The sequence below is a fragment of the Malaya genurostris genome, chromosome 3 (assembly GCF_030247185.1).
Source record: "Malaya genurostris strain Urasoe2022 chromosome 3, Malgen_1.1, whole genome shotgun sequence".
Taxonomy (NCBI): Eukaryota; Metazoa; Arthropoda; class Insecta; order Diptera; family Culicidae; genus Malaya; species Malaya genurostris.
In genome coordinates this window covers 123,640,267-123,656,638 of record NC_080572.1, presented here as the reverse complement: position 1 = coordinate 123,656,638, position 16,372 = coordinate 123,640,267, and the positions used below count along the sequence as shown (strand labels likewise).

Below are 16,372 nucleotides of genomic sequence, written 5' to 3'. Positions count from 1 at the left end.
CGAAGACGGAAAACAGATCACAGAGCGTGAATCTTCGTATTTCCAGCGTGACGAATCCTTCAAAGAGCTACGGCCTTTCCAACGTTCGAACGATTGATAATCTACAAATCCGGCCACAAACGCTCTTAATCTCAGAATTGCAGCAAAGATTCCGACATCTTTTAGGACTACCTATAGAGTCATATAACCTCGTCAGTCCACGAATTCTCATTGGTCTAGATCATGCCAGCCTTGGGTTCGCGTTGAAGAGTCGCGAAGGTCAGCGTAACGAACCGATCGCTGTAAAAACACGCCTAGGATGGATAGTATTCGGCAGTTGCGTAGAAGGCACAAGGGCTGAACAATACGTGAACTATCACACGTTGCAGGTATGTCCATGTAACCGAGAGGAAGGCGAAGATCTTCACGAAACTGTAAAGAGCTACTTTGCCCTCGATAGCCTAGGAATTTTGAAGCCTAAAGAACTACTTCTGTCGCACGAAGATCAACGAGCACAGTCATTGTTAGCATCGCTCACTCGTCCTTCTGATGGCCGCTTCGAATCCGGACTTCTGTGGAAATACGATACCGTACGACTTCCGGATAGCTCATCAATGGCATTGCGAAGATGGAGATGTTTAGAAAATCGTTTAATGAGAGATTCAAAGTTAGCGTGTGAGTTGAAAGCAAAAATTCAGCATCATATCGATAAAGGCTACATACGAAAGCTTTCGACAGCAGAGTTGAACACAAAACGCTCTCGAGTCTGGTACCTTCCAATATTTCCTATTGTTAATCCGAATAAACCGGGTAAAACGAGGTTAGTATGGGACGCAGCTGCCACGGCCTATGGCGTCTCACTCAATTCAGTCTTGCTAAAAGGTCCAGACCAGTTAACATCCCTACTTTCCGTGCTGATCCAATTTCGAGAATTTCGAATAGCGGTATGTGGCGACATACGTGAGATGTATCACCAAGTAAAGATTCGCGAAGACGATCAGCACTGCCAACGTTTCCTTTGGAAGACATGCGAGACAGATACAGATCCTAGCGTCTACATAGTACAGGTTATGACCTTCGGTGCCTGCTGTTCGCCAAGTACGGCACAATACGTGAAAAATTATAATGCGCAAAGATTTCAGAAGGAATATCCAACAGCCGTTAACGCCATTATAAATCAACACTATGTCGATGACATGCTTATCAGTGTAGAGTCAGAAGAAGAAGCTATACGAATTGTTCGAGATGTACAAAGAATTCACAGGTCAGCAGGTTTTGAAATGCGGAACTGGACGTCAAACTCACCTAAAGTTATTTCCGCCATGAACGAAACTGGTCTCGTCGAAAAAGGCCTCAGCATCGGCGACGAACACATCACCGAAAAGGTTCTAGGAATGTGGTGGAACACATCAACCGACTGTTTCACTTATAAAATGTCATCCCGATATGACCAGCAACTGATTCGAGGGCAGCGACGACCAACGAAACGCGAAGTACTCCGTACTCTAATGATGATCTTCGATCCACTAGGTCTAATCGCGCATTTCTTGATGCAACTGAAAACAATTCTACAGGAAATTTGGCGAAGCTCGGTCGACTGGGATGATCCCATTGATGAACCCCAGTTTCGAAAGTGGACTGAATGGATAGCAATGTTACCACATGTATCGTCTATTGAAATTCCTCGGTGTTATCGAACCTTTACACCCGCTACAAAGGAAACACAGGTACAAATGCATACGTTTGTTGACGCCAGTGAGAATGGTTTCGCGGCAGTGATTTATTTACGATTTCAAAACGAAAGTACAATCGAATGCTGTTTAGTAGGAGCAAAAACTCGAGTGGCTCCGCTCAAATTCCTTTCGATTCCAAAATCTGAACTGCAGGCTGCGGTACTAGGCGTGAGATTGGCGGATACTATGGCGAAATCATTAGCTATCAAGATCAAACAGCGCTTTTTTTGGACTGATTCTAGAGACGTTCTCTGCTGGCTCAATTCTGATCATCGCCGATACAGTCAATTTGTTGCATTTCGCGTCAGTGAAATCTTAGAAACGACGAACGTTCACGAGTGGCAATGGGTACCAACAAGGCAGAACGTAGCCGACGACGGAACGAAATGGGCGCGAGCTCCGGATATGACAGCGTCCAGTCGATGGTACCGAGGGTCTGAATTTCTATGGCAACCAGAGGAAGCATGGCCCGTCGCTCCCTACACATTCGGATCAACCACGGAAGAATTGCGACCTCATCTCTTGCTTCATACCGCAGTAGTAGAACCAATAGTAGATCCATTAGATTTCTCAGAATGGTCAAAAATACTACGTCGAATGGCGTATGTAATCCGTTTCGTTAATAATCTTAAACAAACTATAAATAAACATCAAAGGTATACTGGTCCTTTAACTTGCAATGAGCTGAAAATGGCAGAAAACTACATGTTTCGACTCGCACAGTGTAGTATTTACGCAGATGAAATAGCTGTTTTGAAAGCGCCTCATAACCAGTCACGAAAACTTCTGAAAAACAGTCCCCTTCGACGGTTGTGTACCTTCCTTGATAAGGATGGCATTTTGCGATCCCGCGGCCGTACACAGGAATGTCATTTCGCAGATTACGATGCCGCGAATCCAATAATTCTACCACCCAATAACCATATCACCAAACTTATTGTACTCGATGCTCACAAACGATTTAATCATCAGAATCATGAAACGATAATCAACGAGGTTCGGCAGCGTTTCTGCAGCCCAGGTCTGAAGGCTACATACCGCGCTATACGAAAATCTTGTCAACATTGCAAAAACGAAAAGGCAGCTCCACAGCCACCAGCGATGGCCGATTTACCATACGCTCGACTTGCTGCTTTTTGTAGACCCTTTACGTACATGGGAATCGACTACTTTGGCCCGATGATAGTATCAATCGGCCGACGCACAGAGAAACGTTGGGGGGTCATTGCAACATGTCTTACCACTCGTGCCATTCACTTAGAACTCGCTCACACACTGACGACCAGTTCCTGTATCATGGCAATACGCAACATTTTTGCTAGAAGAGGTATCCCGGCAGTGATCTACAGCGACCGCGGTACAAACTTTCAGGGCGCTAGCAAGGAGATGCAGACTGCACTGGAGAAACTTGATCACGATCAATTGATGCAGGAATTCACGACATCTAGAACGGAATGGAAATTCAATCCTCCAGCTTCCCCTCATATGGGCGGAGCTTGGGAACGGCTTATACAGTCTGTGAAAAAAAACCTAAATGTGCTTCAGCGGAATTCCTCACCAACCCATGAAGTACTTCAAAACGCGTTAGTAGAAGTGGAAAATGTACTTAACTCACGCCCACTCACAAGCGTTCCTCTCGACAATGATGAATCTCCAGTGTTAACGCCAAATCACTTTCTTTTGGGTACACACAATGGATTACGGCCCTGGACAGCGTACGACGACAGTTCAGCAGCACTAAGAAACACCTGGCAGCGGTCACAAATCATGGCGAACCAATTTTGGAAACAGTGGATACGGGACTATCTGCCCACACTCACCCGAAGGCAGAAGTGGCTGTTACCTGCAAAACCAATTGCCATCGGTGACGTGGTCATCATAGTGGACTCGAATTTACCCCGTAACTGTTGGCTGAAGGGTAGAGTCATAGGTGTAAAACCAAACGCGGACGGACAGGTAAGAATGGCCACAGTACAAACGACTAATGGGATCTACGAGAGACCGGCCGTGAAACTCGCTGTTCTAGACGTAGGCGTTCAGTCGAATACGCTTCAGCTGAGTCCTCAGCGCATCCTGGGGGGAGTGTAAATAGCGCCACGCACTTCAGCGAGCCCCTCGGTGTCCATGAGCCCCAGAAACGTAAAACCGCACCTTTTACCTTCCCAGAGGATTGACAAGGCAGCGGTCAGTGGAAGGAGAACTAATAAAGAAGAATAAAAACTACATGTCATATACAGGCGATTGGTAACAGTTGTCATCAGTGAATTTATAATTATAAATAGCGTAAGATCAGCATTATCCATTTATTACTGGCATTATCGATACTACTTCTCATGTAAGTGTGAGCATAGAATTAACTTACTGAAACTGAACCTAAAATACAACTTACAGTTACAGTACGGATTTGATTAGAACAAATCGAAGATAAACACTTGCACTCAAAAGTGAGTTTATCATAAAGGTGAGTCAGGCTTGTTTAGCTAAATTTCAATTAATAATAAAGGTATCTGGTTTAGGATTTTGAACTGATTGTTACGATAAAAGTTTAGAACTTGTAAGACAGCGAAAAATACTAAAAGTAAGAAATCATGGTTCGTTGTTAATATTATGAAATTAATGAAATACATTGCAGGAATTTATAATCATCCTCAAACCGTAATAAAAGGAGATTCATAAAATTTACAAATTTACTGCTGTCGAGCGACATTATCAGATACCTAATGTGTCCTCCCCACGTGCATTTGGAATCAAACCACACCCCGAGGTATTTGAAAGTCAAAACCTGTTGGATCATTCTTCCCATCATATGAAGCTGAAGTTGCGCGGGATCATGCTTTCTTGATAAGACGACTAACTCTGTTTTCTCCGCAGAGAATTCGATACCCAGATGAACAGCCCAAACGGACAATTTATCTAAGGTATCTTGCAATGGTTTTTGTAGATCAATAGCTTTGGATCCAGTAACTGAAACCACGCCATCATCTGCCAATTGCCTTAGTGTACATGGGGTTACGAGACAGCTGTCAATGTCGTTTACATAGAAATTATACAGGAGCGGACTGAGGCATGAGCCTTGCGGGAGACCCATGTAGCTAATTCTGAATGTTCCCAAATCGCCATGTGACAAATGCATGCGTTTCTCTGACAAAAGGTTGTGCAAATAATTATTTATAACCGCTGGAAGTCCATGTTGGTGGAGCTTGTCTGAAAGAACATCAATGGAAACTGAATCAAATGCTCCTTTAATGTCTAAAAATACAGAGGCCATTTGTTGTTTTTGAGCAAAGGCAATTTGGATGTCAGACGAAAGCAATGCAAGGCAATCATTCGTCCCTTTATTTCTTCGGAAGCCAAATTGAGTATCTGATAACAAACCTTTCGTCTCGACCCAAGTGTCGAGACGTCGAAGAATAATTTTTTCGAACAATTTTCTGATGCAGGACAACATTGCAATAGGTCTATATGAGTTGTGATTGGAAGATGGTTTCCCCGGCTTTTGAATGGCGATAACTTTCACTTGTCTCCAGTCAGGTGGAACAATATTTTGCTCAAGAAACTTGTTGAACAATTCCAACAAACGTCTTTTTGCGAGGTCGGGCAGATTCTTCACCAAATTGAATTTAATTCTGTCCAACCCAGGAGCGTTATTGTTACAAGACATGAGTGCTATGGAAAATTCCATCATTGAAAAGGGGCTATCAATGGAATCATCATTTGAAGAAGACTCCCTAATAATGCTATGCGTAGGAACAGAATCTGGACAAACTTTCCTCGCAAAATCAAATATCCATCGAATCGAGTACTCCTCACTCTCATTTCCTACGTTACGATTCCTCATTCGTCTGGCCGTATTCCAAAGAGTGCTCATTGAGGTTTCTCTTGACAAACCTTCCACAAAATGTCTCCAATAGCTGCATTTCTTGACCCGAAGTATGTTCTTGTACTTGGTTTCTAAAACCAAGAATTTTTCAAAATTCTGAGGAGTTCCTCCTCCTCGTTTTAAAAACGTCTTGAAAGCATTTTGTTTCGCGTGTTTAGCATCTGAGCACTCTTTGTCCCACCAAGGATTTGGAGGTCTTCTGTTAGACGATGGACCAAGAAATCGTTTGGTTTGTGCTTGTTCAGCGGCCTCCAGTATCGAACAAACGAGGAAGTCATATTCTTCAAGTGGGGGGAGCTCTTCCATGGAATTTAAGATACTTGACATATTACTTTGGAATTTAATCCAGTCAATATTTTTTGTCAAATCATATGGAATATTAACTGAATTAGCAATACATTTGTTACTGCTAATTGAGATGATGATTGGTAAATGATCGCTACCGTGTAAATCAGGAAATACTTTCCAGGTGCAATCTAGTCGAATTGAAGTCGAGCAAAGAGATAAATCTAATGCACTTGGACGTGCAGGAGGTCTTGGAATCCGTGTCATGCTACCCATATTCAATACTGTCATATTGAAATTGTCGCGAATATTATATATTAAAGATGATCTGCTATCATTGTAAACGGAACCCCACATCATTCCGTGCGAATTGAAATCTCCTAAAATCAAACGTGGAGCAGGAAGGGCTTCGACCATTTCATTAAGCTGTCGTTGTCCAACTTGAGCTCTTGGAGGAATATATACCGAAGCAATGCAAATGTCCTTTCCTTTAATGTTTATTTGACAAGCAACAACTTCTATACTCGTCGAAGGAATGTTTAATCTATAAAAGGAATAACATTTCTTAATTCCTAAAAGCACTCCACCATACGGAGAGTCTCTATCGAGACGTATAATGTTAAAGTCATTAAAATTTAAGGCTATGTTTGATGTAAGCCATGTTTCGCACAAAGCAAATACATCATATTTTTGACTATGCAACAAAACTTTAAATGAATCAAGTTTTGGCATGATGCTTCGACAATTCCACTGCAGGACAGTGATTGAATCATTTGCGGCGGATGATAATTTATCCATCAAATGGTACAAAACCTGAAAGAACTGGCCATTGAGCTGATAACTGTTTCAAAAAAGTTCTAGCTATTGGAAGGAATGCCGTTATGATGGTCTTTAGTGGTTCAGAAATATTGAATGCTGCAAAAATCCATTCTACAATTTCCGAAAACTTCAGTAATCCTGATGGTGGCTGTGAAACGGAGCCCACTGGATTATTGTCTTTTCTTGTGCTAGTTCCTGGATTGGTTTGTGAATTTGACAAACCAGGAGGCACAGTTTTTGGTTTTAAATTTGATTTTTTAGATTTAACACGGGGATCTTTTTTTGAAGGTGTAATTTTAGGAGTCTTTTTTGGTATTTTGTGGTTTGTTAATCTCCTCTTAACAGACCCTTGAGGAGTGACAAACGAGGTATCTTCACTATTTCCGTCAGAGTCAGATTCCTCTAGTTCCGCCAGATTTGAAAAACCGTTTTCGGATTCCAAAGGTGGGACATAAATAATAGTTTTGAGCATTTCCGCATATGTGCGCTTAGACCGTGCTTTTAAAGAAAGCTTAATTTTGTCCTTACGCAATTTAAATGCAGCGCATACTGAAAGATCATCATGAGGACTTTCTCCACAATAAACACATTTTTCAATATCTTTATCGCAAAGATTATCCTTATGAGGCCCTTGACATTTTGTACATTTCGACTCATTACTACAGTAAGTAGCTGTGTGGCCAAATTTTTTGCAGTTCGTGCAATTCATAACATTTGGTATGAAAAGCCGAACAGGAAGGCGAACTCTATCGATGTGGACATGGCTAGGCAAGGCAGATCCAGCGAATGTTACTCGATACGAATCTGATGGTCGATAAGTTTTGTTTCCTTCTTCGAAAGATGCTGAGTACAATTGCTTGCACTCGAGTATTCTTACTCCCTCAAGCATAGAGTTTTTAAAACGTCCAACTCCATGCTCAAGCAACTCTTTAACCGAAAGACCCGCTTCGGTGATAACACCGTCTATTTCAACGTCTTTCGAAGGAATATATACGCGATATTCGCGGGTAAATAATTCACAAACAACAATCTCATTTGCCTGCTTCAAGGAATCGACTACAACGCGTATCTTATCTTTATGGACTCTTACGATCTCTTTGGTAGCGGGAAATCGTGATGTCAATTCTTTAGATATATTAAATAAATTTAATGCCTTCATTTTACGCCGAAAATAGACTATCCATGGGCCCGCAGAAGTTTCATTGTAAAACTTCGTTCTCTGCGAGTTAGGAACCGTTAAATTTTCGCCTGGTGGCAGAGATGGATCTCCTGGATTCTCATCCATTAGATCATCCATTACATAAATATGTTTAAATAATTGATCTCAACTGAATTATATAAACGAGAATATTCTTTGAAGTGAAAGAAAATAAAATTATAGATCTACCTGTTAGTCGCTTTCTGCTTTCCACAGGTACTCGGCATGAAGCTCGCTCCAACTATTTTAAATTTGCTGTCTTCTATCTCCGTTGCTCTGCCGTCGTGGTCTTCGCTGAGCTTGGTCTGTACGCTGTCTGTACCTGGCCTTAGATACAGCGTTGTAGCTCTTGTTGACGATTAAGTGTAATGCTTCTTGTGTAGCACCACACGATAATGCTTCTTTCTGTCCACCGCAACCGGTACTGTACACCATACGAAATGATACCTGGTGGTTGTCTTTGTGGCTTTGCGCTGATGCGCCGTAGCACCTCTGTGCCTTAGCACCTCTGTGCCTTAGCACCTCTGTGCCTTTACACCCCTTCGTCTCCGCACCGCTGTGTCTGAGCACTTCTATGCGTTCGCACCTCTGTGTCTCTTCACCTCTGTGCGTATGAGTGGGATGGTCTTCTTCGATTGCTTCCAAGTCGGGAACGCCCCGAATATTGGCTGTACACCAGCTTTTGCTGCGTTTGCAATAGGAGCAGGCGGGTTTTGTTTACCTGCAGCTAAAGTTGCCTTGACTCGGTGATAGCCGTTAACTCACAAGCCAGTAACACAACCTGTCTGCTTGAACGCTTTTTACTGATATGATATGATATGATGATATGAAATTTTTTTATGTATTCGTGATGTTTTGGAATGTTTAGGTATCCTGAAAATTTATTTCAGTGGTCCGAACGCATATATTTGACATTTTTATTTTTATGTTCACAAACCAAAAAGTATTTAAATCAAAAAAAAGGCGGGTGGGTAATGTCAGAGACATAACTGGATGTCGTGAATACGAAAACAACTGACATGTTCCTTAACACTTCCGAATATCAATTGTATGAACTATGCACGCATTTCCCTTTTTCACATTTTTCGCAAAAACAAAGAAAGCTTCACTTGATCTCGATTACTGTGAATTTCACACAGCGAAAAGTGCACAAATCTAAGCAAACTATTCTTAATTTGCAGTAAACTGAGGATATTTCCCTACGATTTGCAAACAACAAATCCTAATAGTTATTTAGAAAACTTTTAAGAGCCATTAGAACGGCTGATACTGTGCAATGCTCTCCACCGTTGTTTTTTTTCCCAATGCTAATGACTGGCAGCTGTGACGTAATCGCTCTTGTCGAAAGCGTGCAGACGACACAAAACACATCTGCTCGCAGTGGCGATACAATCCAAACTGATTCAAGTTTTGTTGAGAGGCTTGTTTCTACCTGATTTCGTTTGTAGCTTTTTCACTAATGGGCGGTCCTAACGGCTATAAAAATAGCCGTATACAGAATTTAAATGTCGATTATTTCATTTCGGATTTGCATATTTTATTGAAAGAAACTATCAATATGCTGTAGGGATTCGTTTCCAGCATTCAGAAGAGTCAAATTGCGTAATTCTCTATGACATTAAACTCTGGAACATTTTTCGCAAAAAAAGGCTTCACTTGATCTCGATTACTGTGAATTTCACACAGCGAAAAGTGCACAAATCTAAGCAAACTATTCTTAATTTGCAGTAAACTGAGGATATTTCCCTACGATTTGCAAACAACAAATCCTAATAGTTATTTAGAAAACTTTTAAGAGCCATTAGAACGGCTGATATTGTGCAATGCTCTCCACCGTTGTTTTTTCCCACTGCTAATGACTGGCAGCTGTGACGTAATCGCTCTTGTCGAAAGCGTGCAGACGACACAAAACACATCTGCTCGCAGTGGCGATACAATCCAAACTGATTCAAGTTTTGTTGAGAGGCTTGTTTCTACCTGATTTCGTTTGTAGCTTTTTCACTAATGGGCGGTCCTAACGGCTATAAAAATAGCCGTATACAGAATTTAAATGTCGATTATTTCATTTCGGATTTGCATATTTTATTGAAAGAAACTATCAATATGCTGTAGGGATTCGTTTCCAGCATTCAGAAGAGTCAAATTGCGCAATTCTCTATGACATTAAACTCTGGAACATTTTTCGCAAAAAAAGGCTTCACTTGATCTCGATTACTGTGAATTTCACACAGCGAAAAGTGCACAAATCTAAGCAAACTGTTCTTGATTTGCAGTAAACTGAGGATATTTCCCTACGATTTGCGAACAACAAATCCTAATAGTTCTTTAGAAAACTTTTAGAGCCATTAGAACGGCTGATATTGTGCAATGCTCTCCACCGTTGTTTTTTCCCACTGCTAATGACTGGCAGCTGTGACGTAATCGCTCTTGTCGACACAAAACACATCTGCTCGCAGTGGCGATTGAATCCAAACTGATTGAATTTTTGTTAAGAGATTTCCTTTTATGTGATTTCGTTTGTAGCTTTTTCACTAATGGGCGGTCCTAACGGCTATAAAAATAGCCGCATACAGAATTTTATTGTCGATTATTTCATTTCGGATTTGCATAATTTATTGAAAGAAATTATCAATATGCTGTAGGGATTCGGTTCTAGCATTCACAAGGACCAAATTGAGGAACTCTATTTGGCCCGTCGCTGCTGGTTGATGATTCCACTCCCACGACGTCTGCTTCCATCGAACGCACGAAAAGAAATGATCGATTTTCGACCACGGTTCCCCTTTTATACGCATTCAGTTGAAGATATGTGCCTGACTACCTCAAAATCGTCGTCCTTGCGCGAAAAACCCAAGCGAAAGTAAGGTGTTTTCCGCGTTGTTTTCAAATTTTAAGAAAACTTAATTTTTGAGTTGTTTGTGGTTATCGCACACTGTTCAAAATATTATCCTGAATTCCTGATCATATTTTTGATGAAATGGTGAAAGAATTATGTTGCTACCATTAATACAAGTCGAGATATTCACGATTAAGTTCTGCCCATTCTTCCATATGGCTAATTTTGAAAAGGCGCCCCATAGTAAAGTAAGTCGTATTCACGACAAAATTTGGAGCATCGCAAAACCGATTTTAACAGTGTTTGGTTGAGATTAAAACACTTTTAGAAGCCACTAGCTTCTTTCTTCTAAGCTATTAGTAGCAGAGGTAATAAATGTAATTTTGAAAATTGTTACCTTTTCAGTCATTTTCGGTTTTCAGTGCAGATCGTATACTGTGCAGTGTCGATATTCAACCGATACTTGAAAGATCGTTAATGATAGAAAACGTTACACAATAATTTTCACATGTTGGTGGTCGTATCTATAGGCGTTTTGGTTTCGAAAGAGGTTCTGAGGTGTAATTACTTCAATTTATCATATTCAAGACAATTTTCATAGGCAAAACTTCACAGATTTTTAATATATCGATGAATGAGAATTGAAATTCGACTGATTCTCCTTGCAGACGGTATTTTGGTTTCGTCTTGTCGTAGGGGAATGAGTGAAGTTGACATTGATACTCGCATTTGTTTCGATGAGAGACGAAAATGCTTCTTCTCCTTTCGTTTGTTTTGAATGCGATAATTTACACACAGATCGCTCAATTTTCTCAGAGATGGCTGGACCGACTTTAACAAACTTATGCTCGTTTAAAAGCTACTATCGAACCATTGATCAAGTTCGAAGACCAAATGGCTGCGACTTTTGGTTCCGGAGATATAATGGTACAAGTGACGTAACCGACAAAACACGAAGTTTTTAACCGCTCTAATGTATAAAATGGAGCCTATATTTTGGGATCACCTACAAATTTCGTAAAGCGCCTTTGCTCAAAAGTTTGAGCACCTCGAAAAATGTCCTCATGCAAAATTTGAGCTAAATCGGACATGCGTAAGGGGTGCTGCCCGGCTGTTCGATCTTGAAAATTCACCATAGGGGAGTACATGAAATTTCCAAAATCGAAATTTTTTTTGATGCCAAAACTTTTAAAACTGCATGAAACGTCTAGATTTAGTGTCATCTCAAAAAAATTTTTTTTTGAGAAAATCAACTTTCTTGGACTTTTAATATAGTCACAAAAAGTCGATTTTTTCAAAAAAAAATTTTTTTTCGAGATGACACTAAATCTCCACGTTTTATGCCTTTTGGCATCAAATTTTTGTTTTCGATTTCGGAAATTTCGAGCAGCATGCTTTTGTGAACTACTCTAATTAATCAGAATCAATTGGTGTCAAAATTAGTGTCCGAAATTATTTGATAAAAGTATGAAATATATTTTCATGAGATTGTTATGAAAGAAAAGAAAGGCATTATCACACCACTAGATGGATTAAGAAGGGTTTTTCTTATTCAGTTCAAATGTTGAAAAGCGAGTAATATTGATTTAGAAAACTGAGTTACTTCTGCTCTGTTTCTAAATTGACGACAAACTTTACACACCGTGCTTTGAAAACGTTTTGCGAGAAAATTGTGGAAAACTTGATCGTAGAACTTTATGTAAGCGTCGTATATAATATTAAAACTAGTGGGGAAATGAACAATAGTTCGGTTCTAGTCAAATGAATTGACCAGTTTTTACCTTATCCTTTGAGCCCATGCATTGAACAGAGATAGCAGATATTAATTTACTAAATGTACCGGATGATTTTCGTTATACGCATTGGAATGAAATGAAGTATATATCGCGGTGCTAAGAAAATAAAACGGATTCAAAATAATTTTAATAATGACTAATTTATTGGTGTATGTGTATGTATGTATGAAGCCATCACCAGTTCAAGGCATTACCAGTGTATGCGGGTGGACTTACAGTAGATCAGATCAGATAGCTTTCATATAACTGCTGTTAAGAAGGTCAAAATGGATTTTGAGTACCCGGCGCCTTCCAGCAAGAACACGTTTGTTTGTTAGAAGGGTGCGTCGTACTCATTTCAGACCTTCAGGGAGAAACACAAACCTTCTCCCACGTGACGTGGCAATCCACTCCATCATCCAGTCATTCACTTGTAAGATACCCTGATGCACTCCCTGCCCCTCCCCGTTGTCGATATAATTGAGCATAATACAATAAAATAAAATAATATAATATAATCTATCTAACGGATTGCCACCAAACTTGGCACAGGTACTACTCGCATTTCAGTGATGGTTTAGGGAGGGGGGGGAGAGCGTAGCAAGTGTAATTAACAGGAGGGGGTCATGAAAAAATTCACATAACTTGACGAAAATCGATACGTTTTGAAGACCATAGAAACATTTTGCATACATTAGATATGACTTTACTGGGGTGGATGTAGCAAGTGGCTTTAAAATGGGGGGTGTTATGTTTGGAACGGCACAATTCCGAAACTATTGGACGGATTGCCACCAAACTTGGCACAGATACTTTTTGCTCTTCTGAGAAGGTCATAAGGGTATTTTAATGGGGGAGGGAGCGTAGTAAGTGTCCTTAGCAGGGGGTGGGAGGGGGTCATGAAAAAATTTGTCTAATTTGACGAGAATCGATATTTTTTTTAGAACATAGAAACAGTTTAAATATATTAGGTATGATTATATGGGTGGTGGATGTAGCAAGTGCCTTTAAAAAGGGGGGTGTAATGTTTGTAATGTAATAACTCCGGAACTAATTAACGGATTGCTACCAAACTTGGCTTTTAAGAGATTGTCTTAAGGGTATTTTTGTGGGGGAGGGAGCGTAGTAAGTGTCATTAACATGGGGGGGGGGGGTCATGAAAAAATGTGTCTAATTTGACGAGAATCGATACTTTTTGAAAACCGTGGAAACATTTTGCATTCCGTAGGTATGATTATATGGGGGTTGGATGAACTTTTAAAAAGAGGGGTGTAATGTTTTTAACGGCATAACTCCAAAACTACTGAACGTATTGCAATCAAACTTGGCATAGGTACTTCTTGCTCTTCAGAGATGATCATTAGGACATTCTCAGGAGAGAGAGTGTGTAGCAAGCGTTCTTAATTTGAGAAGGCCATGTCGAGATTTATCTTAATTAAAGAGAATTGATACTTTTCAAAACCATACATACATTTTGAAAAATTCAAATATGGTTTTAAGGATATTTGTGGGGGGTGGATATAATGAATGCCTCTAAAAAAGGAAGTTTAATGTGAAGTTTATAGAATTTCCCATAAAACGATACTTCTTGCTGAGTACAGATTATTTGTGCTTCAGATGATCCTAAGAGCATTTTTAAGAAGAGAGTGCGAGCGGGTGGTTAAAGTAAGGGTCTCATCCAAGAGAGGAGCAAAGTTCAAATTGTTAATATAATCGAACGTAACTCCAAAACAGCCCAAACTCACCACACCTATCTAGGTTGGATATTTTAAGGTGGGGAGAGTGGGTGGGGGAAGGGGGAGCAGAGTTCCATAACAACTCAGTAAATTATCGCCAAACTTGGCACAGGTACTTTTTACTATTCAGAGGTGGGTCACGACAAGCTTAGATATTCATGACAAAGGTTAATTGTAACATTTTCTTATTCGTCGTCAAACAAGATTGGGGGGCGGATTCAGACTAGGAGAAGAGGATCTTGAAAATCAATCTTCATACTGAATTTTTTATGAAATAAGAGAGGGGCAAGAATGTCAAGATTGTGCTAGATAGTATTGCTATCGTTAATTTGAATTAAGTAGTACTGCTATTGTTAATTTTAATGAATTAATCGATACTTTTTGAAGAGCACAGATACTTCGTACACTCCTCAGAGGTGGGCATAAGGATCATCATGGAAGAGAGCTGTAGTAAGTTCACTAATAAAAGGGGAGTTCAATATAAAATTTATTTTACGAGAAACGATGCATCTTGACAAATACTGATACTACTTTTATGTCAATGTAGATTAAAAGGTTATTTTAAGAAAGAGGGAGTGCAGCAAGTGCCCCAAACATGGAAAGTGTAAGGTAAAATTGATTGAATAGCAACATAAAACTGCTCAGAGTATTACACTAAGTAGGACAACTTCGGGAATTTTGTTCAGCCTTTTCTTCCCGTAACATTTCCGAGCAATGCCGGGTCATTCAGCTAGTTGTCGATAAAATAACTCATTGATTGCAGATAAAATCACTTAATTGGCGAAGCAAATAATATCCATCATGGCGGTAATAAGTAAATCGTCTTAACAACAAATAATACTTGGCCATTAAACATTTGCTACAAGCACAACAGTGCAGTATTTCAAATTAGTTGGAACAACAGTGGGTTTTATCTGGTATTTTATTCGTTCTATAAAATTTTGTATGCATTTGTGCATGCAAATTTACCTGCAAATGTAAAGATAGGACAACCGCGCGAGTCAATTAATTTCATCAACTTTAAACGTCATTCTTCAATACATTGCTATTATTATTCTAAACAGAAAGCGTCCTTGGTTTTGATTTGCATATCTTCCGTTTCCAGGAGCATGACTCGAACGTGTTTCAGATTTATCATATGTTTGTCCATAGTTTGTCGTAAGCAAGGCATATTCATTTGATCAATGAAAATGGAACAACTTCTTGTCACTACAAACGAATGTGCACTTCCCTGTCGGTTTGCATGCACTTCATTCGCATGACAAATCTCTGTTTCAATTGAGTATCGGCCTACTAACTCTTTTTTTCCCTCTATTTTATAACTCGTCTTGTCGTGTTTTTGTACATTTTTTTCTCCTTTTATCCATCTCTCCTGTCCCGCAGGATTCGGCGATTTTGTCCCAGCACAGGGAGTGAAAAACGACTCGGAAATTTCTATCGCATTGTGTTCACTGTATTTGCTTTTCGGAATTGCGCTGCTAGCGATGAGCTTCAATCTGGTACAGGAGGAAGTTATCTCCAACGTGAAAAGCGTCGCCCGGAGGCTTGGCATACTGAAGGAGGAGGAGATGGACGATTGAGAAAGTTTGTTTTTTTTTCTAACAGATCAGTGTGACCTACAAAAGTGGTGGCGCACAAAAAAATGTAGGGTAAGTGAGTTTTTTTTTTGATGCAGCAGCGAAGCACAACTTGAACGATACACAGTAGTAAACTTTTCGTTCGGAAGCGATTGTCTGTTTGATTTTCCTTTCGCTCTCGTTACTTTTCCGGTTATGAATATCTGTGAGTATGGATTTGTGGACGCAATAGCTTGGAATGTAAATTGGAAAATCGATTTAGAAATACAATGAAAAGTTAATTCTGTAAACTGACTTGGCTTTGGTAGTGACACAAAAAAAAATCCCGTGAAAAAAATATTTGTACCTGTAAATTAAAGTTTTTGATTGAGTAATAAATAATAAATTCTTCAACAAGTGGTATCCAAAGATTACTATTATTTGCATAATTTTCTTAAAATTAAACATTTATTCAGTTGAAGACTGAGAAAAACTGGCACGACCTATTTTCGTTTCCATAGAAAAACTTACCATGATTGCAATGTGAAATATGTGTAATCTAACTGAGGTTGCAC

The 16,372-nt window shown here is 39.8% G+C and overlaps 1 protein-coding gene across 3 annotated transcripts in view; it reads left to right on the top strand.

The window, feature by feature from the left end:
* The window catches only part of LOC131434885 (uncharacterized), a 372,492-nt gene extending 356,384 nt beyond the window's left edge, over window positions 1–16,108 (top strand). For all 3 annotated transcript variants that reach the window (XM_058602124.1, XM_058602123.1, XM_058602125.1), the window contains one exon: window positions 15,625–16,108. In XM_058602124.1, the coding sequence (XP_058458107.1) occupies window positions 15,625–15,821 (197 nt within the window). In that variant the 3' untranslated portion in view covers window positions 15,822–16,108. The remainder of the gene's footprint in view (window positions 1–15,624) is intronic.
* The last annotated feature ends 264 nt before the right edge of the window (window positions 16,109–16,372 follow it).